Consider the following 25,488-nt stretch of genomic DNA (forward strand, 5'->3'; position numbering starts at 1 on the left):
ACCCACCTTGTCTAATAGAGGTCAGGAGAAAGTGCCCTGGAGAGGGTTCAAAACAATAGCCCACCCACCCTGTCACCCCCTTGAGATCTCTTGTAGGGTTGAGATTCTCAATGGGGACAGAGGGCATATTAGTGGAGGTGGGGTGAGTTATGACATGGGTCATTTGTCCATCAATTCCCTTGACAAACATTTATTGAGAATACGCTATGTGCTAGGCCAGGCTGAGACCAGGTAAGGAAAGCAAGTGTAAAATTTAAGGAGGCACTCACTCTCAGGTACCAATCCTGCAAGTGCGTGACCCTGAGAATGAGAGCTTCCTTAACGTTTATGCCCTAGTAGCTTGCTTGTCTTTCACTTATTTCTGCCCGGATGTCAGGCATCGTCACAAGTGCTGACCATTCAGTGGTGAGCAACAGGGCCTGCACCCTGCCCCTGGTGAGCCTCTAGTCTATCATGGGAAACAGGTATTAACTGAACAATCATGTTACAAAGAGTCTGTTCTGAGGATGACAAGGACCATGAGGAAAGGGACATAGGGCTAGAGAGGATATCGTGGGGGGTGGCAGTGAGGCTGAAGGATGGGTAGGAGTTTTCCCGGTGAAATGCAGATGGAATACAAAGCAAGTTCACAGGCTCCCTGACAAGGTGGAGCATGGGGTACAGGTGGAGGATGGCATACAGGTGTAGCCGGGGGTGGGCAGAGGGGCTAGAACAGGAGAGCTCAATGCAAAATGGTCCCCACCAGTCAGTTCCTAATAGAGTACTAGAGCTTGCAAGTGACTGACTTCAATCCAATCCAATGGAGAGAATTAAAAACCACTCCTCATGACATCACTCGTATCCACCTGCCCAACGAGCTTGCTTCAGTTGATGTGCAGAGATGGTGACCAGATCCCTCCAGTTTTGTCTCCGTCCATTTAACACAGAGATGTCTGTGATAGAACCTAATACTTGCCACATTTTCCCGATGAAGAAATGGGAGCACAGAGAAGTTAGAAAACCCACTGTCTTAGCTTGGGCTGTCATCACAAAATGTCATAAACTGGGTGTCTTAAACAGCAAACATTTATTTCTCATGGTTCAGGAGGCTGGCAAGTCCAAGATCTAAGGTGCTGGCTCATTTGGTTCCTGGTGAAGGCTCTCTTCTTGGCTTGCAGACAGTTACCTTCCCACTGCCCTTATCTGGTGCAGAGAGAGAGCAGGAGGGAGCAGAGGAAGGGCACTCTGGTGTCTCTTCCTCTTCTTAAAGGGCACCAACCCTATTAGATTGGGGCCCCATCCATATGATCTCATTTAAACTTTATCACCTCCTCACTGGCCCTGTCTCCAAATACAGGCACACTGAAGAACATTGAGTCCTTAACACCTGCCCAGGGTCCCACAGCCAGTCACAGGGGTTTGAACACAGGCAGTGGGTGCTGCGGGTCCAGACTCCTAAACTCTAGACTAACTGGCTCAGAATGTGCTGTGTGTGAATGTTGTCCATCCAGTTGAGAAGTGCACCTCAGAGCAGGGGTGTTGAGGGGTCCCTTAAAATTCCATTGGGTTCACCCTGCAGTTGGACCTATTGGGCTGAGTCCAGAACCCACCTGGGGTTGGTGATTCCAATGATCCTTCTGGAAGAATGGGCTGAGGGTGTATAGAAGTGAACCAGTCCAGACAAGACGTTTACCTTTGGGGGCCCTCCTGTTTCCAATTTGCTCAGAGGAGGCCCCAGGCTCCAGTGAGGAAGTCACCACGAATGGCTTGTGTGAGCTTGGGGGAGTCACTTGACAAACTTCCAACCCCAGGTTCCTGCCTCAGTGACCACCGCACTCCCCCACCCCTGCCACCATCACGGGCGGCGGGGGGCCATGTGGTTGGCCAGCCACGATCCTGGCGTGAGGCCCTTCGCAGATGCGGTCGCCACCCGAGGCCGCGCAGGTGGGGAAGGGGCGGGCTTGCCTGCGGTGCGTGGCTGGCAACTTGAGTGCCGGCGGCGCTCCGGCGCCGTAGGCCGTGCGGGGTGGGCTGCGGAGGCCGGGGCCGGGGATGGGGACGCGCGGCGGGGCACGGGGCCCAGCCTCCCCGGCGCTCGTCCTCCCCAGACGCCCCGCCCGGCGCCCCCCGGCCCGCGCGGGGGCCGAGCCCCGCGGGAGGGGACGGACGCCCTCCCCGGCGGGGCCCCGCTTCCTCCCGCTCCCCGCTCGCCTCCCTCCCGGCCGCCAGCCAGCTACGTGCCCCCGGGGCCGGCAAGAAGCCACATGCCCCCGCAAGGAATGCCGGGCCCGGCGGGCGGGCGCGGGGCAGGGCCGGGCCGGCCCGGGAGCGCCCCGCCGCCAAGGTTGGTGCGAGGCGGCGGGGGCGAGCCCGCGCCCTTCCCGGGCCCCTGCGCCCGGCCGGTGCGCCGCGCGGGCCGGATCGCGGCGTCTCGCACTTTCCCCGCCGGACGCGCGGCTGGGACGACCCGCGAGCCCCGGGGGCGCGGGTGCCCGGGGGACCGAGGGTGGTGCGGGCGGCTGGGCGGGGCGGTTCGGCCGGACCCGGGCCGCCCGCGGCCCCCCCACCACGTCCTCGCCGGCTGGGAGAAGGGGGCAGGCCGGCACGTCTCCCCACACCCCTCCCGCTGCCGGCGGCTTTGGGGCCCCGGTGGGGAGCAGGGGGCTGATTAGCAGAGGAGCAGGGGTGTGGCCAGCGGGGCCCCGGGTAGTGAGTCACACACGCTGCTCGCCCAGTCCCGTGGCCGAGCGCGCTCGCCGCCCGAGCTGAGCGCTGCCCTGACCCGAAGAGTGTCCCCGGGCTTGGCATGAGGACCTTGGGGTGCCAAGGGAGGGGCTGAAGCCCAGCGCGGTGGTGGAGGAGGGCGGTAAGCTGCGGGCTAGGGAGACTCCCCTAGAGAGAGCTGGGTGGGGCTTGGAGTCAGGGCCGCCCACGCGGGGACCCCCCACCCCCGCACCCCGCCCAGGCCCCGCCTGTACCTGCTCTGAGCTGGCAAAGCGTGCCTGGCTGCATTCCCTGGCAGCCCTGGGTGAGGGGCTCTGCAGCCAGGCGCTCAGGGCCCGTTTCATCTGCCAGCCCCACTTTGGCCCCCCGCTGGACTTGAGCGGATCCCGCCCCTGTTCTCCCACACTGCAAAGTTTTGTGCGGAGGCTCCTATGGGCCCCTCATACCCTTTGCCCTTTGGGCTTGGGGTCCAGGCTGTGCTTCGCAGCCCTGCCTCCTGGCCTGAGCTCCCGGCCCCTGACCCCATGGGGCTGGTGGCTCCAGTCGTCCCCAGGACCAGCCCGGGGTAGAAATGGCATTTCCTCTTGGCCCAGCTACAGCTGTTTTTGTTGTCTGTGTGCTCAAGTGCTTCCTCTAGGGATGGCAGGGAGGGCAGCCAGACTCCACGGGTTCCCTGCTTGCCCTCTCGCCACTCACCCCTCTTCCCCTGTCTCTTTGATCCTCTTCCTGTGCTGGTCCCGCCTTCGCGTCCCCAGGACAGAATGACTGAGAACATGAAGGAGTGCTTGGCGCAGACCAAGGCGGCGGTGGGGGAGATGGTGACGGTGGTGAAGACGGAGGTCTGCTCACCGCTCCGGGACCAGGAGTATGGCCAACCCTGGTGAGGCCCCAGTGTGGGGACAGGCGAGGGAGAAAGGGGGCATCACCCAGCTGGGTTGATTGGAGACCCTGGGAAGAGAGCTCACTCTTGCCCTCCTCTGGGCAACTCCTAGGACCAGGGGTGGGCATGGGCTCTAGAAAAACCTGAGCAGTGACCCAGGAAGGCCTGAACCGAGGTCTCAGGACCCCTGTCTTTCTACTATCTGCTGAATCAGATGAGCAGGCCGCCTGGGGTTCCTCTACCTGCCCCATCCTGGTGGCCTTCTGGCCAAGTTCTCGGCTTCTCTGCCCACCAGCCTGTCACTCTGATGGCTTTGTGCTTTCTCCACTGGCCCCTGTCCTGGCCAGCTCTAGGAGATCAGACCCCACGGTCATGGAAGTGGAGCCCAGGAAACTGAAGGGAAAACGTGACCTCATCATGCCCAAAAGCTTCCAGCAAGTGGACTTCTGGTGTAAGTGGAGCTTGGGGCTATTCCTGATCACACCGACCATCACCCCCACCCCCACCCCTTCTCTGCTTAGGGGATTTGCAGAGGCAACTCTGGTGATAGGCACTCACCTATTGTGTACACCAGACACAGGTCCAGGCCTCAGTGAATCCTCACCCTTAGCCGCTGAGGCGTCTATTATTTGGTCCCATTCTCCAGGGGAGGACACTGGTAGGTTTGGTGAGAGTTAAGGACCTCCTGGCTCAGCTCCCCTGGCTCACAGATGCACACCCATCTGACTCCAGTCATGACCTTTCTTCTGTTTTTTCAAATCTGAAACAAAGGGGGCTAGTGGCTTCCTTGGCATTGGCAGATGTGTCCCTTGAGTCGCCAGGGAAGGGAGTGGGGTTTCGCTACTGAAGACTCAGGGGCCTGTGGCTGCTGGGGTGGAGCCAGGGCTGGGACTTGTGAGTCTCATGCTGTGTGCTTTCCACTGGTCTACGTTGTCCTGGGGTGGGTTTCTCATCAGCCCCTCAGCCACCTCCACGGGGCTCTCTCCCCCTGCAACAGCTGAAGCTCTCTTTCCTTTTTCCGTCCCTCCAGTCTGTGAGTCCTGCCAGGAGTACTTTGTGGATGAGTGCCCGAACCACGGTCCCCCAGTGTTTGTGTCTGACACGCCGGTGCCCGTGGGCATCCCAGACCGGGCTGCCCTCACCATCCCCCAGGGCATGGAGGTGGTCAAGGAAGCCAGTGGGGAGAATGATGTGCGTTGCATAAATGAGGTCATCCCCAAGGGCCGCATCTTCGGCCCCTATGAGGGGCAGATCTCCACCCAGGACAAATCAGCTGGCTTCTTCTCGTGGCTGGTGAGTGTCTCCAGGGCTATGCCTCGGTAAAGGGTGCGGGAACATGGAAGGAAACCAGCAGGGGGAGCCATATGCTGGCCCAGTCTGGTCCCAGAGCTTTTCTGCCATCACTGCTGGACAAGTGGATGATGGATCTCGCTGTCCTTTTGCCCCTGTGACCCTTGGTGGCTGAGGGCCATTCGGAGGAGCCACCTCTGTCAGTGGTCTGCAGAATCAGCCGTGGAGTGATTTCTCCCTGAATCCTCCTGTGTGTGTCTGGAGGACCATTGTATGACATTTACAAAGGGTGTACCCAAGCCCTTCTCTGGAGTGGATGCCCTGGGGCTGTGGGCTGTGGGGATGCAGAGCATGACATTCAGCTAAAAAAGCAGTAAAATCCAGAGCTAGAGGTAAAGCCTCCAGCAAGACAGGCACAGTCTCTTCCCTCAGTGAGTGGACCGTCTGGTGGGGAGAGCGGGGAGTGAACAAATACATTCACATATGACAGTTGCGGCTTAAGAGAGAATACAAGATGCTCTAGGGATGCTGGGAGATGGCAGCGTTCACAGTGCTTTGGAATTTGGGGCCTGGAGCCCGAGTTCATTATATCAGCCAGGTTTGCTAGTTACTATCTAATGTGACCTTGGACCAGTCATTGAACCTCTCTGCAACAGGATCATCATAGCTGATGGTGAAGATGAAATGCATTGATGCTGCAAAGTTCTTAGAATCGTGCTCGCCTCTAGCAAGCACCCAGTGAATATCAGCTATTGCTGTTATTGCTCTTGGCCTACTTGAGGGGTTTGAGCAAGATTTCCTCTGGTCTGAGACTTAAAGAATGAGTAGCAGTTACTCAAAGGGGAATGAAAAATTGCTCCCTGTAGAGAGAAGAGCTGAGAGAGAGGGACCCCAGGACGTCTGGTAGGACAGCAGCAGTGAGCTGAGAGGCAGAGAGGCCAGAATCGGCCGGGGAGGGAGATGGGGCCAGATCACGCTGTGTTCCATAGGCCGTGAAAGTGCATCCTTCATCCTGCGGGCCAGGGGAGCCATTGGAACATTTCAGACAGAAGTGTGGCCTGGAAGGTTGCAGAATGGAGAAGTGGGATTCTGGGTAAAAGGCTGGAGTGGAGATTCACACAAGGAAAGATAGCAGCTTAAATTCAGGTGCTAGAGGTGGGGACATTTGAGAGAGATTTAAAGAGGAAAATTCCTAAGATTTGTCGATGGGTGGGATGTGAAGATGAAGAAGAGGGATTTTCAGATTTGAAGAGGAAGGGTGATTAAAGATGAATTTCAGGCATCAAACTTGGACATCTCTGTCCACGTAGGAAAATCATTCCTTAACCATTTATGAGGGTCTCCTTTGTTCCAAGTACTGGGCTGACTCTGGGGACACAATGGTGGACCAGATCAGACATCAGTGCTGCCCTCATAGAGTTTACTGTGGGAAGATGGAACGAATTAAAGAATAAGATAAGTAAATGTAAAATGATGACTCTGAAAGGTAATGAAGAGACAGGGAGGCTAGGAGAAAAGTGATCAACAAAGGGATTTGATGTGGCCAGAAGTCAGGAAAGGCTTCCTAATAGCTAAGCTGTGATTGAAGGAAGAGAATTCCTACCGGGTGACGATTGTGAGGACTGTCAGGATGGATGGAGCAGCATGAGCAACAGGCCTGTGGCAGGAGAGAGCATGGTGCGTTTGCTCACCTGGGAGGTCACTGTGCTTGGAGTGCGGCAAACCCAGGGATCTGGAAGAGACAGACATGGGCGTATAGATCCCAGCAGGCCAAATTGGGACTTGTGTTCTCTATTTTAAGAACAATGAGGAATGCTCATTTATATTTTAAAAAGGTGAGTTCGACTGCAGGCTGGAGAACTGACAGGGTAGGGGCATTGGTCAAGAATGGACATCCAGGGGACTTCCCTGGTGGTCCAGTGGTTAAGATTCTGCCTTCCAATTCAGGGGGGCCTGAGTTCAATCCCTGGTTAGGGAATTAAGATCCCACATACTGAGCATTGTGGCCACTAAATAAATAAATGAAAGATTGAGCGTCTGCACCCCAGTCAGAGGGATGTGGTCATTCTCTAAGTCAGCGATAGTGGTGGCTTGGGTTTGGGTGGGGCAGAGACATAGGGACAAGGGAACTGCTTTGTGGATATTTCAAAGGTGAGGGAGATTTGACTTGGAAAGAGACTGGCCTAAGAAAGGGAGAGGGAAGTATTGAGAACAACTCCTGCGGTGTTCTTCTGCCTCCAGGTCAGCAATGGTGTCTTTCTGTGAGAAATGGGGAATGCCAGAAGGGGACTGGGTGGAGGGGAAGATCCTGATTTTGGTTTTGGGGCTTGTTGAGCTCGGAGTGATGTCAAGATATCCAAGTGGTGATATCAACTAGGAAGTTAGATTATGGGTTGGGATCTTGGAAAGGAGGTCTGGAAATGTCACTTCATGAGTCACCTGTGTCTAAGCAGTCAGTGGGGCCACAGGGCTGGAGGGCAGCGCCCAGGGAGAACAGGCTGAGTGGGATGTGGAGAAGCCTACGGACTAAGTTTTGAGGAACTTCAACAGTGAACGGCCCAGAAGGGGAGCTTGATCCTGCATGGGAGACACAGCAAGAGCCACTTGAGAGGTGGGATGGCCGGAATGTCCAGCAATGTCCAACTGGGCTGAGAAGCCAAGTGAGGGAAGGGCTCAAAAGTACCCGCTGGACTTAGTGCCGGGGAAGTCACTGATGATTTTAGCAAGAGCTGATACTATAAGACCATGGTTGCTAACTTGGGGCAATTTATACCTCCTTCCCCCTTTCTGGGATATTTGTAAATGTCTGGAGACATTTTTTTGGCCATCACAACTTGGGATCTAGAGGGAAGAGGCCAGTGAAAGTGAAAGTCACTCAGTTGTGTCCGACTCTTGGCAACCTCGTGGACTGTAGCCCACAGGGCTCCTCTGTTCATGGGATTCTCCAGACAAGAATACTGAAGTGGATTGCCATTTCCTTCCCCAAGGGATCTTCCTGACCCAGGGATCGAACCTGGGTCTCCTGCATTGCAGGCAGATTCTTTACTGTCTGAGCTACCAGGGATGCTGCTAAACCTTTGATAAGACACAGGGCAGCCTCCTACAACAAAGAGTGGTGTGGCCTCACTTGTCAATAGTTGGGAGTTGAGAAATCCTGAAGAGTGATGAAATAAGAACCTCATTAGAATGGAGGTGACTGGTTTAGTCACCTTTCAGAAGTTTGATGAGAAGTAAGAAGTGGAGGAGAGACATAGGAAGGGTGATGGCTAAGGGAAGACTGGGGTTAAGGAGGTTTTTGTCTTTTTTAAACTGGGGTGACCTTTATTAAGACACATGCATCTGAGTTGGCTTCTAAGTCTCAGACACAGGTTAATTTTGCTTAGGTTTCCTTGATTATACTTTAAACTCGTTCATTTATTTTGACTGTGTTGTTCACTGTGTGAGTGAATGAGCCGCATTCATTACTGCATGCGGGCTTTCTCTAGTTGTGGCGAGCGAGGGCTGTTCTCTAGTTGCGATGCGCAGGCTTCTCGTGGCAGTGGCTGTGGAGCACAGGCTGTGGGTGCATTGGCTTCAGTTGTTGTGGCACTAGGGCTTAGTTGCTGGTGGCACGTGGGGTCTTCCTGGGCCAGGGATCAAACCCATGTTCCCTGCATTGGCAGATGGATTCTTATCCATTGGATCACCATGGAAGTCCCTAAGGGAGTTTGTTAATGAGACTTTAACTTCCTTAAAAAACCCAGTGGAGGGAGTCCTGCTGAATATACAGTAGAGGTAGGCATGATTGGTAAGCTTTTATGTTACCTGAGAAGGTTCACATGGAAACATTTGATGTGGAAAAGTCAGTGTTTTTTCTGTCCCTGGAGAACTGTCGTAGAGATTTGGAGCTGATGAAGGGAGTTAACTATAGTTGATCAAATGACGATTCTGCAAAGATGGCCAGGTCCTTCCCCTGGAGCCCGTGAGAGTGTTATCATATATGGTAAAAGGGACTGCATATGTGAGCAGATTAAGGATTTTGAGATGGAGAAATTATCTTGGGTTACATGGGTGGTCCCAGTGCAGTTACAAGCATCTTTATAAGAGGAGGGCAGGAGAAGCAGAGTCAGAAAGAAAACACTGGAAGATGCTGTCCTGCTGGCCATGAAGATAGGGAAGAAGCCAGGAGCCAAAGCATGCAGGCGCCTCAAGAAACTAGGAAAGGCCAGGAAACAGATTCTTCCCTCATGCCTTTTGAAAAACACTCAGCCCTGCCAACACCTGATTTTAGGATTCCTTACTTCCAGAAAAGCAAGACAATACCTTTGTGTTGTTTTAAGCCATTGTGTTTGTGGCCATTATTCTAGCGGTAGTGGGACTCTAATCCAGTGAACTTATGTGTTTGGAGGGCGCGGCTGCCAAAGTGTGCGGAGAGGTGGAGAGAGGTATCTTGAGACAGAGGAGAAGGTGAGTTCAGGCTGGGGTGGGGGAGAGCTGGGGGTGCCCACGAGATGCCCAGGTGGAGCTGTCCCGAAGTACATCAGTGTGTGTGGGTCTGCAGCCAAGCGGGGAAAGCCAAGTGTATCAATTTACGCAGCCGAAGCCCTGGGAAGGGACAGGCAGTGGGATCAGTGCTGCAGAGGGCGAGAAGCCTGAGGCGCGAGAGCCCGTTGGCTCAGGGGGCACCCAGGTCTTCGTGTCCTTGTCAGGGGCAGTTGCATGGGTGGAAGCCACCTTGCTGTGGATTGAGGTGTGAGTAGGAGGTGAGGAGGGGAAGCCAGCAAGGATGATCGGCTTGTTTGCAAAGTCTGACTGCTTATTGAGCAATTATTATATGCCAGGTGTTTACTACGTTCTTCCTCAAAATAGTCCCGCAGGTGGAGGTGGCTGCCCTTCTTGATGGAGGGTCCTGGGACTGAAGAGGTTCAGTAAGCGACCCCCCCAACTCCTGTAGGTAGCACCTGGCAGACCTTGGGTTCCTTCAAAGATAGGATGTGTGATGCCTGGGGCTTTAAGGAGTTCCTTCATGGGAAGACATGTGGTTATGCGATTAAACCCACTTTAGCCTCATAGAGCAACTCCCACGTACTAGGTACCGCACAGGAAGTTCTAGAGGTAGCAGAAGTGCGTGGAGTTTGCTTCCTGTTCTTGTAGAGTCTGCAGTCCGGCCATGGGCAGCAGGGGCCGAGGCAGATGGGCGGCGAGGAGGCCTATTCCCAACCCGAGTGCTGCTGGTGTTCGTGGCACTGCAGTAGACACTGGAGAAGGAAACGGCAGCCCACTCCAGTGTTCTTGCCTGGAGAGTCCCAGGGACGGGGGAGCCTGGTGGGCTTCCGTCTATGGGGTCACATGGAGTCGGATGCGACTGGAGCGACTTAGCAGCAGCAGCAGACACTAGGGGCGGGGAGAAGGGGAGTTGGTTTGGGCTGGGAAAATTGGGGATGGGTTTTGAAGGATGTGTAGGAGTTCAGTAGAGGAGGCCAATGCCCTCTCAGCCTGTGGGAAAGTCTCAGGGGTGAACATCTCATACCCAGGGAAGGGCTAGGGGGATCCCTTTCTTTCCCACCAGAGTCTACTCCTGGGACGGCCCAGCCAGGCAAGCTTAGGATCTCTAAAGCAGGCATCTTCCCCAGGTTTATGGCCAGGCATGGGTCTGGGGTCTGGAGAAAAGGGAGAATAGGAAGATCTGGAGTTTGCAGCCTGGTCCTAGACCAGCTCCACCTGTCGAGGGTGGGCATGGCCCGCAGTTCAGGGGCATGGCCACAGGCAGCTATGTTGCTTCCTCAGAGGTTCCTTCCAAGGGCCTCTGAGCTGTGCCATGGGCGTGGGTGTAGGGATGGTTTGGCTGGAGGTCACTGGACCACATGGAGACTTTGACTTTTGTGATCTAGAGACATGAGAGGTGTTGAAGGCCTGGAGAGAACAGAAGTACAAAATGGCTTGAGCAGTGCCTGTGTGTGTGTGTGTGTGTGTGTGTGTGTGTGTGTTCTCAATTGGGGCCTCAGCTAGGGTGAAGCAGGAATGAGGAACAGCTCGCTCAAATGATGGGCTGGCTGAATGGTGCGAGAAAAGGACAAATGGCCTGAACCACAGCCCCAAGTTTGGACCAGGATCTAGAAGCCCCACTTCCTAAGTAAACTGCATTCATGTGTCAGATCCTGTCCCAAAGCCATACTTGATCTTGTCTGTTCTTGACCTTCTGCCTGCCTTCCAAAGCCCTGGCCTCCATCCAACAGAACACATTTCCTTCCATAACTCAGTGTGTAGAGTCTCAGTGGAAACAATGGTAGTGCTCCAAGGATAAGCATAGCCGTTTGCGTTTATTCAGTGCCTACTATGTATCTGGCTTTGTGGTCGACACTTCACAGCATGATCCTCCTTGATCCTGGCAATGCCCCTGTGAAGCAGGTATTAGTCTATCCATTACTCTGCTGAGAAACCTGAGGCCTGCAGAGGAGGAGTCACGCTGCACACAGCTGAACAGCTCCTGAGTAACTGAGCTGAGGTTCGAACCTGAGCAGTCTGACTGCAGAACCCACCCTCTCATTCAGCCTCCTGGTCCTCTCCACCTCCCTTCCTTGTTGCCCTACTCCTGCCTCCTGGCCTTCTTCCACTCATGCTTGCTGCCCAGTACAAGGTTCCTCTCCATCTCCCCTCAGCATGGAGGCAAGCTGGTCCCATTGCCTATTGATGCAGGGGCGGGGCGCAGATTGAGATGAACCCAGTGGCCACCTCCACTCTCTATCTCTCCTTCAAGGCCTGACCTCCTCGGAAGGAGTCTTATTTATTACTGTTTGGCTGCACTGGGTCTTCGGTGCTGCTTCAGGCTTTTGGTCGGGAGCAGGGGCTGCTCTTTGTTTCCATGTGTGGGCTTATTGTGGTGGCTTCTCTTGTGTGGCACGGACTCTAGGTGCCCAGGCTTTAGCAGTTGCAGTGCGCAGGCTCAGTGGTTTCAGCGTGTGGGCTCCTCAGGCGTGTGGGCTCCTCGGGCGTGCGGGCTTCAGTAGTTGCAATTCATAGGGTCAGTAGTTGTGGCATATGGGTCAGGTGCTCTGCAGTATGTGGAATCCTCCCGGACCAGGGATCAAACCTGTGTCCTCTGCACTGGTGGGTGGGCTCCCACCCACTGCGCCACCAGGAAGTCCCTCGGAAGGAGTTTTGCATTCACTTCTGGATGTTTAGAAAAGAAATGCCCCTACCTCTACTTTCTCATCTCCCTGGAAATATGCAGACTCCATAAATCATTGCCAGGCTTGCCAGGCTGCCCTCAGATACTACAGGGCAGAGACGATGCTGCAGGTCTGAGGTGCCTGGGGAGTACCAGGCAGCCATGTGGTTTGGGAAAGAGGCAGAAGAAAGAGGAGTCCAGCGCAGGGTTTCTATAAAATGTTTCACTGAGGCGCAGTCTGGTTCCAGAAGGGATTTAGGGCAGCCTAGCAGGATATATAAAATATAACACGATAGCGTATTAAAACCGGGAGAGAGAGAAGAAAGAAAAACAAGGGTGGAGATCCTAAATGGAGCCAGGAGTGAGGCTAAAAACGCATACCATGATGACCTGTGTGTGCACTTTTAGCTATAGAGCTTCCAAATTTGGCGGCCCTGGGAAGAGGCAAGCTGACTTGGCTACCATTGCTTTCTGGCCACAGCGTAAGAAGTCCCAGGTAGCGCCCGAGGAGGTCTGCTTCTCTGAGTGGATCCTGGGTGGGAGACTTCCCAGGGCTTCTTTTAAAGAGGACACCGGGTGGTGGGATCGCTCCCCTGCTGTCAGCTAGTCTCTCCGCCTGCCAGACTCCTACTGTTCTGGGGAGAAGCAGACGTGAAATGGGGTTTCGGGGTTTTCCAATTCAGCTTCCATCATAAAGTGGAGATTTATTTTAAAACATAAGATTGGGTGTGCAAAGGCTGGTGACACGCCCTCCAGAACAGAGTCTGAAAACCCCTGGGGTTGATGGGAGGGATGAAGTGTGAGCAGATGGCTGCAGCAGCACAGGGCGTCGGGGGAGGCAGGCAGTCTGACCGGGCTTGGGGGTGGGCGGGGCCCAGAGAGGGGGAGAGAGTACCGGGCTGGTCCAGGAAGGGAAGAAGGCACATTTGAAGCAGGTCGGGCTTCTGTGTGTGTCTGAGAATCTGGGCAACTGCGTTTCACGCTTGTTTGCTCATTTCTATTAACTCTTTGTTTTGAAATTTCAAACTCTGCGAAAGCATGAGAATTGTATGATCAGGAGCCACACACCCTGCATCTGGCTTCACCTGTTGCTAACATTTTATAACAGTTGCTTCAGCCTCTCTCTGTATGTCCTGGCTTCCCTGGTGGCTCAGATGGTAAAGAGTCTGCCTGCAGTGCAGGAGACCCAGGTTCGATCCCTGGGTCGGGAAGCTCCCCTGGAGAAGGAAATGGCAACCCACTCCAGTATTCTTGCCTGGACAGAGGAGCCTGGTGGGCTACAGTCTATGGGATTGCAAAGAGTTGGATGCAGCCGAGTGACTAAGCACTGCAGAGCACAGCATAGCTGCCTACGGGCACATACACACACACACACGCACGCACCCCTGGACAGAGGAGCCATAGCTACCTACGGGCACGTGCACACACACACACACACACACACACACACACACACACACACACCTGGACAGGGGAGCCATAGCTACCTACAGGTAAACACACACACACCCCTGGACAGAGGAGCCATAGCTACCTACGGGCACGTGCACACACACACACACACACCTATTCTTTTTCTGAACTATTTGAGACATAGTTCCAGGTATCAGGCTTCGTGGCCAGGCCGTGTCCGTCACGATTATCCAGCTCTACTGCGAAAGCATTCATAGATAGCACGTGAATGAGCAAGTGTCGCTGGGTTCCAATAAAACTTAATTTATAAACACTGATGTGAATTTTGTATAATTGCAAATGAAATTTGAATTTATATAAGTTCTGAAAATCATACCAATGAAATTATGTGGAAGAAGTTTCAGTTACGAAAAACAAGCAGAACGATGCTTAGCTCACAGGCTGTGAAAACAGATGAGGGGTTGGATTTGACCTACCCACCGTAGTTTCTTGGTCCCCGTCCTATGTAATCAGAGTATAGTTATTGTACTCAGGATACAGTACTGTCTCAGCTACAATCCTTATTCAGATTTTCCCAATTGCCCTGAGTAATGGCCTTGCTAGTCTTCCCGCCATTCAGGACCCACTCAAGCATCACACATTGCATTTACTTGTCGTGTCTCATTAGTCTGCTTTATTCTGGAGCAGTGTCCCAGGATTGCGTTTCTCGTTCACAATATTGCTACTTTGGAATAGTTCAGGACAGTTCATTGCAGACCCTTCCGCAGTTTAGATTTGCCCGATTGTTTCCTCACGACAGATTCAGGCTATAGATTTTTGGCGCTGGTTATGTTGTGTCTCTCTCACTGCAGATAACAAGAGCCTGTGATGTCCGTTTGTCTTTAACACAGTGCTTTCAGCAACTGTTGATGATTCTTGCCTATATCAATTATTTTTCATAGCTTGGAAGGATTTTTAATCATTCCTTCTACACTTATGACTGAATATTCTTCTGTTTGAAAGAAGTGCTCAACTTTCTCCCCCACCCCATCCCTTAAGGTTATTTTTACTCTGAGTTTGGACTCACGGATTTCTTTTTCTTCATTGTACTATAGTTCATTCCTCTCATTATGCATTTTGAGCTTTAAATTGCCCTAGATTTGACCAGCAATAACCCATTCAGACTGGCTTCTCGTCCTTCTTTTAGTATTTCCTTACTTTCTCATGCAAAAAAAAAATTTTTTTATTTGCCCCACCACAGGGCATGCAGGATCTTTAGTTCCCTGACCAGGAATTGAACTTGTGCCCCCTGCAGTGGAAGCACAGCATTATAACCACTGGACTGCCAGGGAAGTCCCAAAGAAGATGTTCTAGTCATCTCTCTTAGGAGCTCTAATGTGTTTTAGTGAGAAATAGTATTTGTAAATCAAATCTCTGGGCACTAGCAGTGCACAGTGCCCCTGGGGTGTCCTTGCTTCTAAGCCTGGAGTAGGTGTTGAGGAACGAGTTGCAGAGAGTGGCCAATAGAGTCAGGAACCAAGGGGCACAGAGTCGCAAGCAGTGCGCACAGCACGCGCAAAGGTCCGAGGGCACAGCACGTACGTACAAAGGTCCGAGGGCACAGCACGCGCAAAGGTCCGAGGGCACGTGTGTGATGTTGAGGTGGGGCAATGGCAATAGGGTGATAGATGGACAAGGTGTCCCGAGAGGGAAAAGTGGAAGATGATGCTAGGAAAAAGTTGCTTTTCCCACGTTCTAAGATGTTATGGATCTTAAAACACTATTGAATGACAGTGTGAGCTTTTCTGGGAATGAAAATATGGACGTCGACCCTAAGGTTCCTCTTAATGTGAGAAGCATTAAATGGCTTGACTTGTACAACTTTTGTAAATGCTGGTCGTTTTGTTATTAAATCAGGAGCCAAACCAAAGATGTCCCACAAAAATATAATACTCTAGTTAACTCGTTTTGACTGGAACTCCATCTATAATTCTTAAAATCTATGATATGGAGCAAAAATAAAACATGAAAAACTATTCTGACTTTTCAGTATAAACCAGCTGCTGACTTGACCTTCAACTTCCCTTGCCTCCTCAGCGCTTCTACTGCAATTCTCACTTGTGTTACACTGAGGCCACTCTTTGAAAGAAATACGTGTATACATGTATATTACTATATATATTCCTGTAGTTACCAAACTCTACATTACATACCCAGCACTGATTTATGTTGACCACCTTCATCGATTTTTAACAACCCCCCATCCTCTGCCTCTGGCAACCATCAATCTATTTACTGTATCTATGAGTTCAGAGTTTGGTTTTTTTTTGTCTTAGATTCCACGTGTAAGTGAGATCATATGATACTTGTCTGGATCTCACTTGTTTGTCTTAGCGCAGGGCCCTCACGGCTTATCCGCGCTATTGCAAATGGAAGGATTTCCTCTTTTTATGGCTAAAAGATATCCCCTTGTATATCCATCCACATATTCTTTATCCATTCATCCGCTGGTGGGCATTTAGTTTGTTTTCATTTCTTGGCTGTTATAAATAATGCTGCAGTGAATTTGGGGGTGCAGATACCTTTTCGTGTTAAGTTTCCTATGGTTAAATACCCAGAAGTGAAATTAGTGGATCCTATGGCAGTTCTATTTTTAAATTTTTAAGGAGCTTCCACACTGGTTTCCATAGTGGGTGCACCAATTTACGTTCCCGAAACAGTGCTCAAGGGCTCCCTTTTGTCCACATCCTCGCCAACACTTGGTATTTCTTGTCTTTTTGACGAAAACCATTCTGGCAGGTGTGAAGTGATTTCTCATTGTGGTTTTAATTTGCATTTCCATGATGACTGGTGATGTTGAACATGTTTTCAAGTACATGTTGGTCAGGTGTCTGAGTTTTATCGTTTCAGTTCAGTTCAGTTGCTCAGTCATGTCCGACTCTTTGCGTTTGTCATTTATGGAGTCCCAATTATTTATGATTACATTAATTTTACTCTAAAGTTACTTTAAAAGGTTTAAACATAGAAACTAAATAAACACAACATTTCTTACAGCTTTTAAACAACTATTAAACCAAGACAAACTTATGAATATAAAATGAACAGAACTACACAAACCAACGTAATTCAAATGAACAAAATCAGTGTCCCGTGTTGGATCATGCGTTACTGAAACTAAATTGCTGTTTATAGGGTGAATACGATAGTGACAACTTAGACACAGATTCTTCTGAATTTGGCATGCCTCTCTGCTTTTGTGTGCCATGTGACACTTTTATTTTTTTTTGTTTGTCTCTACTTAAAACACTGGGAGATCTTTTGTTAATACAACTGCCACAGTGTTTCTTAGTCTTTGCCAGAATGTATTATTTACATATTAAAGTTTGTTCTTTTTTCATTAGCTCATGGCAAGTAGTAATAATTGTACAGTCAGTCAGCTGTTACAGTGTAACAAGCTACCTCCGAATGCAGTGCAATAGAATGAGGGTCTGTAAATGTTTGTGTAAACGGCCAGATAGTAAGTCTTTTAGGATTTGTGGCCCGTACAGTGTCTGTCACACTGTGTGAGAGCAGCCAGAGGTGTGTGTATTCTAAGACTTTGTTTATGGAGGCTGAAATTTGAATTCCATGTAATTTTCACATGATAAAATAGTCTTCTTTTGAGTTATTTTCAACCATCTAGAAATGTACAAACCATTCCCAGATGGTGGGCTGTACAGAACAGGTGGCGGGCTGGATTTAGCCTGCAGGCCCCGGCGTATAGAACAACAGTCGTTTATTCTTGCTTGGGTATCTGCCGGTTGATTGTAGCTCCTTACTGATTCTGGTGTGTCCGCCAGTTGCCTGTGGTTGGGCTGGTTTAGCTGGGCTCAGCTCTGCTGCTCAGCCTCCAGGTGCAGGGTGAACTTGGCTCCTAAGGCCAGGTCTGTTGCAAGTGTGTCTGTTCTGGGCCCAGACTGAAGAGCCCGGGGATCCCTGGGGAAGCTCTTCTTCTGTGGAGGCAGAGGTCCTGGAGGCAGGGCCTCACAAGCCCATGTCAAGCCCGTGTTTGCATCATGCTTGTTACCATCCCATTGGCCAAACAAGTCAGATGATCGAACCCAAGTTAAGGAGTGAAGAATTAGAGGCCACCTGTAAGACAGAGTGTAGCGCACAGTCTCATGGCCAGGGTGATAAGGAAGGGCAAGAGCTGGACCAATTCAGTCTCTCACAGGTGCCAACTTGGAGAAGGAAGTGGCAACCCACTCCAGTGTTCTTGCCTAGAGAATCCTGTGGACAGAGGAGCCTGGTGGGCTGCTGTCCATGGGGTCTCACAGAGTCAGACATGACTGAAGCAACTTAGCATGCATGTATGCATTGGAGAAGGAAGTGGCAACCCACTCCAGTGTTCTTGCCTGGAGAATCCCAGGGACGGAGGAGCCTGGTGGGCTGCCATCTATGGGGTCGCAGAGAGCCGGACACGACTGACGCGACTTAACAGCAGCAGCAGCAGCAGGTGCCACCTCAGTCACAAGCCCAGAGCTGCTGCTGTTCACTTGCTCAGGCGTGCCCCACTCCTTGCAACCCCGTGGACTGACTGGAGCCTGCCAGGCTGCTCTGCCTATGGGATTCTCCAGGCAAGAATACTGGAGTGGGTAGCCATTCCCTTCTGCAGGGGATCGTCCCGACCCAGGGATCGAACTCGCATCTCCTACATTGGAGGTGGATTCTTTACTGTCTGAGCCACAAGGGAAGCCTGTGTCTGCTGGCTCAGTCATCTCCTGCTCTTTGCGAACCCATGGACTGACTGCAGCCCACCAGGCTCCTCTGTCCATGGGATTTCCCAGGCCAGAATACTGGAGTGGGTTGCCATTTCCTTCTCCAGGGGATCTTCCTGACCCAGGGATCAAACCTGCATCTCCTGCCTTGACAGGCAGATTCTTCACCACTGACCCCTTGGGAAGCTTTCAGATCTGTAGCGTGACGTATGCAGTTTGTTTCCAGCTAACTTCTCTCTGGCAGCATGGCCACTCTTTAAGAAGTACTGCTCTATTTATTTGGTTTGGTCGCACTGCGTCTTTGATGTTGCGTGCGGGCTTTCTCTAGTTGCGGAGAGCGGGAGCTACTCTCCAGTTGAGCTGTGTGGGCTTTGCGTTGCGGTGGTTTCTCTTGTTGCGGAGCACGGTCTCCAGGTTGCACGGGCTTCAGTAGTTGCAGCTTGAGGGCTCTAGAGCACGGGCTCTGTAATTGTGGTGCAGAAGCTTAACTGCTACAAGCCACGTGGAATCCACGAGGACCAGGGATCGAACCCGTGTCCCATGCATCGACAGGTGGGCTAACATCCACTATACCACCAGGGAAGTCCAACATGCCCATTCTTATTTGCATTTTTGCTGCCCCCGAGATGGGCAGATTCTCCTGGCTCTCTCCCTAACCCTTGCCCTGAGACCCTCATGTCAGGCATAACGAGGAGACAGGATTTGGGCTAGTCTCCTAACATTGGTCCTGAAGTCCTGGCCCAAGGACTCATTTCACCAGTTTCTCCAACAGCCAAATTCATTACCGCAGGGAGTGAGGCCAAGTGTGTGCAGGGTAGAGGGTGGTCATTTCTGCGGCTGGATCCAAGACAGACCAGTTCCTTTTCCAGGCAGAGCAGAGGGACTTTGAAAGGGAAGAGGTGTCTGCATTGGTGACAGGGCTCTGGAATCTCTTTCCTTCCACTTGAGGGAAGTGTGTCTTTGGTCTAGTCACCGTTCTCTCTGAGCTCTATTTCTCTGATCCATAAAATGGAGACCCCTAGTCTAAGGGAACATCACCCATGAATTGTGAGTGTCCATGCTTCTTGCTTGCCTGGTGTATAGCAGGTGATGAGCACGTTGCAACCTGATTATCTCCAGTTAGCTTCATGTGGGTCTCAGGACTGACTGGGGGTGATGAGTGAGCTTATAGATGTGGAATTTGTGATTGTGTGTAAGCATACCTTATTTCCGAGGTCCCCAGGGCCTTTTTGAAATTTGATAATTAGAATAATAAAAGGCAACATGTAAAGTTTTTCCTCAGAATTGACAGGGATTGGTGCCAGGGATCTCCTTGATATCCAAATCCATGGATGCTCAAGTCTTTTATATAAAATGGTGCAATGTTTGCAAATGACCTACACTTGTCTTCCTGTATACTTTAAACAGTATATTTATTTATTTGACTGTGCCAGGTCTTTTGTGGCATGTGGGAATCTCTTTAGTTGCAGCATGTGGGATCTAGTTCCCTTACCAGGGATCGAACCAGGTACATAGATAGGGCCGACTGTACTAATTCCATTGTCGGTTAAAAGGTGGTGGGGAGGTGTGGAGGTGGGTTAGATTGTGGTCCTTGAGCCTCCTTAGTCACTGAGGAGATTATTCTCTTATACCAGTATTCATGAAATGCTGTACACATTTTAGAGAATTCATCGATACCAAGTTAGGAACCCACGGCTGGAATAACCTCAAAGGCCCCTTTAAAGGCCTTCATTCTGTGTTTCTGGGTGTAGCAGTGGCCAGAGTTCAAGTTCATGTCTAGGTTAGCCTCTTTGCATGCTGCTAAGTCACTTCAGTCGTGTCCAACGCTTTGAGACCCTATGGACTGCAGCCTGCCAGGCTGCTCTGTCCATGGGATTCTTCAGGCAAGAATACTGGAGTGGGTTGCCATGTCCTCCTCCAGGAGATCTTTCCAACCAGGGACTGAACCCGCATCTCCTATGGCTCCTGCATTGGTAGGAGGGTTCTTTACCACTAGCGCCACCTGGGAAGGTCACCCTCTTTACCTCTCTGCATTTCAGTTTGCCAGCCTGGGAAGTGGCTGGAGACAGAGGTGATGCCGTCAACCTCCTGGGCCTCTGGGAGAGCATCTGTGTGAAAGAGCTTTGTCAACTGTCGATGGCTTCACAAATCATTTTTGTAACTGCTTTGCCCTGAGAGGAGCTGCAGAGCTGAAAATCAGAATTCTCTATGGAATCAATGGGTTCCTGGAAAGTTGCAAGCAAATCAGGTTTTTTAAAAATCCAGTCTCTGCAGCATCTGGTTAAGGCACCATTTAGAGGAACCCAGCAGTGACTTGCTGATGGTGGCAGACGTTCTGCGGCAAAGCAGATTGTTCCTCTCTATTAAACTGCCCATCTTTCCGTAGCAGATTTTCTGAAACCAGCAGCAAAGCCGGGAGTTCAGAGAGGACCCCAGGATGTTCCTGATTGATTCTCATGAGGTCATCCGGGGAAGCCTGGGCTGACATCTGTCACACCGCCGAGTGCTTAAGAGCATGGACTGTACCTACAGAGTCTGAACTCCAGCTGCCCCACACCTTTCCTTTGTGGCCTCAGGCAAGCTGCCTACTGGCTCGGAACCTCAGTTTCCTAGTCTGTAAAATGGGAATGATAGTTGTGAGGATTCATACAACAGGGTACGAGAGTACGTGGCTCAGTGAAGTTTCTCCATCAGTGGCAGTGGGTAATGTTTTAAGGCTGATGTCTTTGTTATTACCATGGTCAGAAATAACATTCTAGTCTACGTGGACCCATGCCTGTCCCAGGGAGGCAAACCTCATGTTTTTTATATTATTTTCTGAGGGTATGCCCACGTAGAATCATAAAATTCTTAAACAGAATTTTATAGGTCATTTAGGACAGACTTCCACTCAGTCGGAAAATTCTTTTTTCAGCTCCCCTGATAGTGAGTTGTCCTGCTGCTGCTTAAATATCCCCAGTGACAAGAAACTCACCTCCTCGCAAGGCTGCTTGTTCTATCGCGGGACTATTCTGTATGTTAGAACATGTATGTTAGGACTGTTCTGCGTACATATTCCTCATGCCGAGTTCAGGCCTCCGTCCCTCAAGTGGTCCTGGTTTTGCCTGCCCTCCCCTACGTGAGGGTCCTTCCCACATTTGATGATGTGTCTGCTTACTCTAGCCTCTTCTTCTCCAGGCTAAGGGACCCTCTTCCAACGCTTGGTCGCCCTTCTCTGGTCAGACCCAGGTTGTCAGAGTCCTTCTCACATCACAGTGTTCAGAGCCTGGGCTGGTCTAAGAAGTGCCGAGCTCAGAGTGGCCAAGGAGTCGACCTTGAGGGATAAGGCAAGGGAGGATGCTAGTAACCAGTCTCCTGGGGCCTGGTCCTGAGCATCTGGCCCTGGCTGGCCCTTCCTGGACCATCTCAGTCCCAGGACTTGAGGTCTACAGCCTGCTCTCTACTTGGATGATGGGGGCTCATCAGTAGCATGTGATGTGCCCTGAACACCCTCTGTGATCCCACTCACCCTCTGCTTCCTCCACTAGAGCTCCCTCATCCTCTTCCTCTCCAAGAACTTCAGCTTAGATTCCACACCTCCCAAGAAAGTCCTCGATGACCACCAGTTACAGGGCTCCAGCTCTATGCTCCCACGTTCCACAGAATTCCCCACCGTAGTTCTGACCGCGGGTCAGCTCAGTGGCCTCTCTGCCGTGTCCGCTGGACTGTGAGTTTTGTGAGAGCAAAGGCACTGTCGTCCCAGATCACCATTTTACCCCCAGAGCCTGTCCGTGTAGCTGCTCCCTCAGTGATATTTGTTGAATGAATGAATCCTTGATTGGAGAAAAGCCTGACTGATGGGAAAGAGAGATATATCAAGAAGCATCCCTCAGCAAACCTGGGATCTGAACCCAGCAACCAAGATCTTAGGGAGCTCCAGAGGCCCTCACAGCTCCCACCCAGGCCTCTCGGCCCAGCTGAGGCTGCAAAATGTCTTATTACAACTGTGTGTTGTAGTACGCATAGCTATACAACAATAACGCATATAGGTTTACAACTATATGTTGTAATACATGGAGTTTTATGCAAACCTCCCACCACCCGGAATGAATCATAACTGACATTTGGTCCCCTTAATAAACATAATCATGACTGTTTATGGAGTGCCTTCCACATCAATCATTATGGCAGGGCTGCAAGGTTGGTTTCCCCATTTTGCAGATGAGGATACTGAAGCCTGGCCAGTGAAGTCACCTGCTCAAGGCCACTTAGCCTGTCGGTGGTGATGCTGAAGTTCCAGCTGATGCCTCAGGCTCCGTGGCCATCAGTACCCACTAGGTGTTCTTGCAGCTGGCTTCGGGACCTACAGACGCTTCTGTTTCTCCCCCGGAGAGAAAGCAGCAATCGGAAAGTGCTAATGAAGGATGATTAATATTATGATAAAGTACATGGTTCCATGAGATTCCTGGGGAAGGTCCCTGAAGACGGGGGTGTCTTCTGGGGAGACTGGCAGGGGAAGGGAGGCCTGACATGCATGTTTTCTTGTTTTGTCCATGAATTTTAAACCATGGAGACAGTAAAGTCTTATAAATAGACAAAGCAAAAGCTGCATCGTCCTTCCCTCTATCCTCCCCTCTAGAGGTAACCAGATATGAGAGTTTGAAGTGTGTCTGCCAGACTTTCTGTGCGTAGATAAACACACAGAGTGATGTGCTGGCAAATCGTTAACAACCTGCTGGTGATGGTTGTGGTGGGGAATACTTGTGCCAGTTTCCTTGCTATCAAGGCTCCCACCATGTCTGGTTTCAGACCACCAACATGAAGGCACTAAATGAGCAGATGGGAAAGCTGTCATTAATTAATGACAATTAATCTCTAGTATTTCTGCTGGACAGATGCCAGCATCCTCAAGAACATCAACATTGTGAAATGTAGGAAAGCAATTAGGAAGCTTTGGGCATTTGTTACCTATTAAAAATTAGAATATACTGAATTGTAAGTTCATAGAATTTAATTTTTAATAATGACCGTGTTTCACAGCCGGTTCATGAAACTGGAAAATTTCACAGTCAGTTCTCGTTAACCAGGACAAGCCAGTTCTACCCCTCTTTTCCTTTTCACTCAAGTATGAACCCTATATAATTTTTTTTTCCTTTAGCTTGCTTGTTATTTAAAAGGCTCTTCATCGGCTCATTCATTCAACTAGGACTCTACTGCATGCCATGCCCTGTGTTAGGGACCGGAGTCAGGCCACCGTCGTGAGCAGATAGCCACGCGCTTGATCTTCATGAGCTTTTCGTGTAATGAAGGAGATAGTCACCACATTGACAAGTAGACAAACCCTGCAGTTAGGTCTCTCAAAGGAAGCGGCAGGATGATGTTTAGAGAGAATGCTGAGAGGGGCAGGTGTGTGGAGGTCAGGGTGTGGAAGGGGAGAGCCTCCTTGAGGTTCAGATCAGGAAAAGCTTCTTCCGAGGAGCTGACAGAAACCAAGACCCAAAAGATAAGATGGGACCAGCCGCACAGAACCTGGTGGGAAGGAGTTGCCAGGATAACACATTCACTTGGGTGCCGGTTCCCAAGTGAACTTTACAAATGTGGACAGCGATTCTGTGTGTTGTTTTTCAGAAAAAGTCCTGGAATAGTGAGAATCAAGAAGGCTTCCTTCCAGCTTCAGGATGGTAGTTACCCTTGGAAGGAGGGTGGGAAAGAATGAGTTGGAGGCAGAGATGGTCTTCAATGACATCTGTGTATTTTCCTGATGCTAGTACTATTGCCTAGAAAATCCCATGGATGGAGGAGCCTGGTAGGCTGCAGTCCGTGGGGTCGCTAAGGGTCGGACACGACTGAATGACTTCACTTTCACTTTTCACTTTCCACTTTGACACATTGGAGAAGGAAATGGCAACCCACTCCAGTGTTCTTGCCTGGAGAATCCCAGGGACGGGGGAGCCTGGTTGGGCTTCCGTCTATGGGGTCACACAGAGTCGGACACGACTGAAGTGACTTAGCAGCAGCAGCAGCAGGGGAGACAGAAGTCCAGGACAGAATTGGCTGGTGGTCCTTTTTTCTGGCTCTTGCTGATGGATACAGAGTGATCAGTTGCATTGCTCTTTATAATTTCTCAACACCTGAACTATTTCATGATTATTATTTTTTAAACAGTGGCTGCAGAAGAGTGAATGGGGGAGAGAGAGGCCTGAGAGAGGTGGAAGGTAAGCAGGGACCAGGCAGTAAAGCATTGAAGATGATGATCTTAAGTATGGATTTTGCTTTAAGTATGGTGAGTGCCTTCTTGAGCCGGTGGGCGGCCTGTTCTAAAGTTTACATTAATAGGTTTCTCTGACTGCGATGAGGAGAGTCAGTGGAGAGTTAAGAATGGCACTGGGAGGTTAGCTGGGGTCTCTTGTTGTCTTGAGGAGAGCTGATGATGGCTGGAAGCAGTGGAGACAGAAGCAGTTTTGAAATCAGGTTCAGATGACGTGCTGAGGGATTAGATACGGGGGATCAAGAGAGGGAGGCAGGAGCCCTTTGTTCACAGTACCACCATTTACAATAGCCAGGCCTCGGAAGCAACCTGAATGTCCACTGAGAGATGAAGAAGTAAAGCAAATACATATGTCGCAAACATATATTGACACCATGGAATATTACTCAGCCACAAAAAGAATGAGATGACACCATCTATAGCAACGTGGATGGACCTAGAGATCCATCCACTATGGACCATGCTAAGCGACGTAAGTCAGAAAGAGAAAGACAAATACCACATGATATCACTTATACATGGAAACTAATTATGACACAAATGAACGTATCTACAGAATAAAAATAGACTCATCGAGAACAGCCTTGTGATTTCCAAGGAGGAGGGGATGGAGGGGGGAAGGACTGGGAGTTTTGGATTTGCAGATGCAAACTATTGCATATAAGATGGATAAGCAACAAGGTCCTACTGTATATGGCACAGAGAACTGTATTCAATATCCTGTGATAGACCATAATAGAAAAGAATATGAAAACAGATATATATATATATATATATATTTGTGTGTGTCTATATATATGAGTCTCTGCTGTACAGAAGAAATTATATACAACATTGCAAATCGACTATACTTCAATACATTAAAAAAAATAGGGAGGCAGGAAGGATGACTGTTTTTTAACAGCTTTTGGAGATATAGTTCACATACTATACACGTCATTCATTTGAAGTGTCCAGTTCACTGGGGTTTGGTGGGGATGGCTTTCTTTCTGAAATCTGAGTGGATGGTGGCTTCAAATGCTGTGAAGGAGAAAAAGAGAGGAATAGGCTTGGGGGTGGGGCCTGAGGTGAG

The 25,488-nt window shown here is 50.6% G+C and overlaps 1 protein-coding gene across 5 annotated transcripts in view; it reads left to right on the top strand.

The window, feature by feature from the left end:
* Window positions 1-25,488, top strand: part of PRDM11 (PR/SET domain 11) — an 87,229-nt gene that overhangs the window by 31,738 nt on the left and 30,003 nt on the right. For 4 of the 5 annotated variants that reach the window (XM_055423903.2, XM_055423906.2, XM_088843271.1 and 1 more), the window contains exons 2-4: window positions 3,459-3,583; window positions 3,931-4,034; window positions 4,614-4,876. In XM_055423903.2, the coding sequence (XP_055279878.1) occupies window positions 3,465-3,583; window positions 3,931-4,034; window positions 4,614-4,876 (486 nt within the window). In that variant the 5' untranslated portion in view covers window positions 3,459-3,464. Of the gene's footprint in view, window positions 1-2,544; window positions 2,846-3,458; window positions 3,584-3,930; window positions 4,035-4,613; window positions 4,877-25,488 lie in introns of those variants that run through there. The other variant, XM_088843270.1, reaches the window with a different exon arrangement.

Source organism: Moschus berezovskii, chromosome 14, assembly GCF_049115385.1.
Source record: "Moschus berezovskii isolate FMDL1 chromosome 14, NW_MosBer_1.0, whole genome shotgun sequence".
In the NCBI taxonomy this organism is placed as follows: Eukaryota; Metazoa; Chordata; class Mammalia; order Artiodactyla; family Moschidae; genus Moschus; species Moschus berezovskii.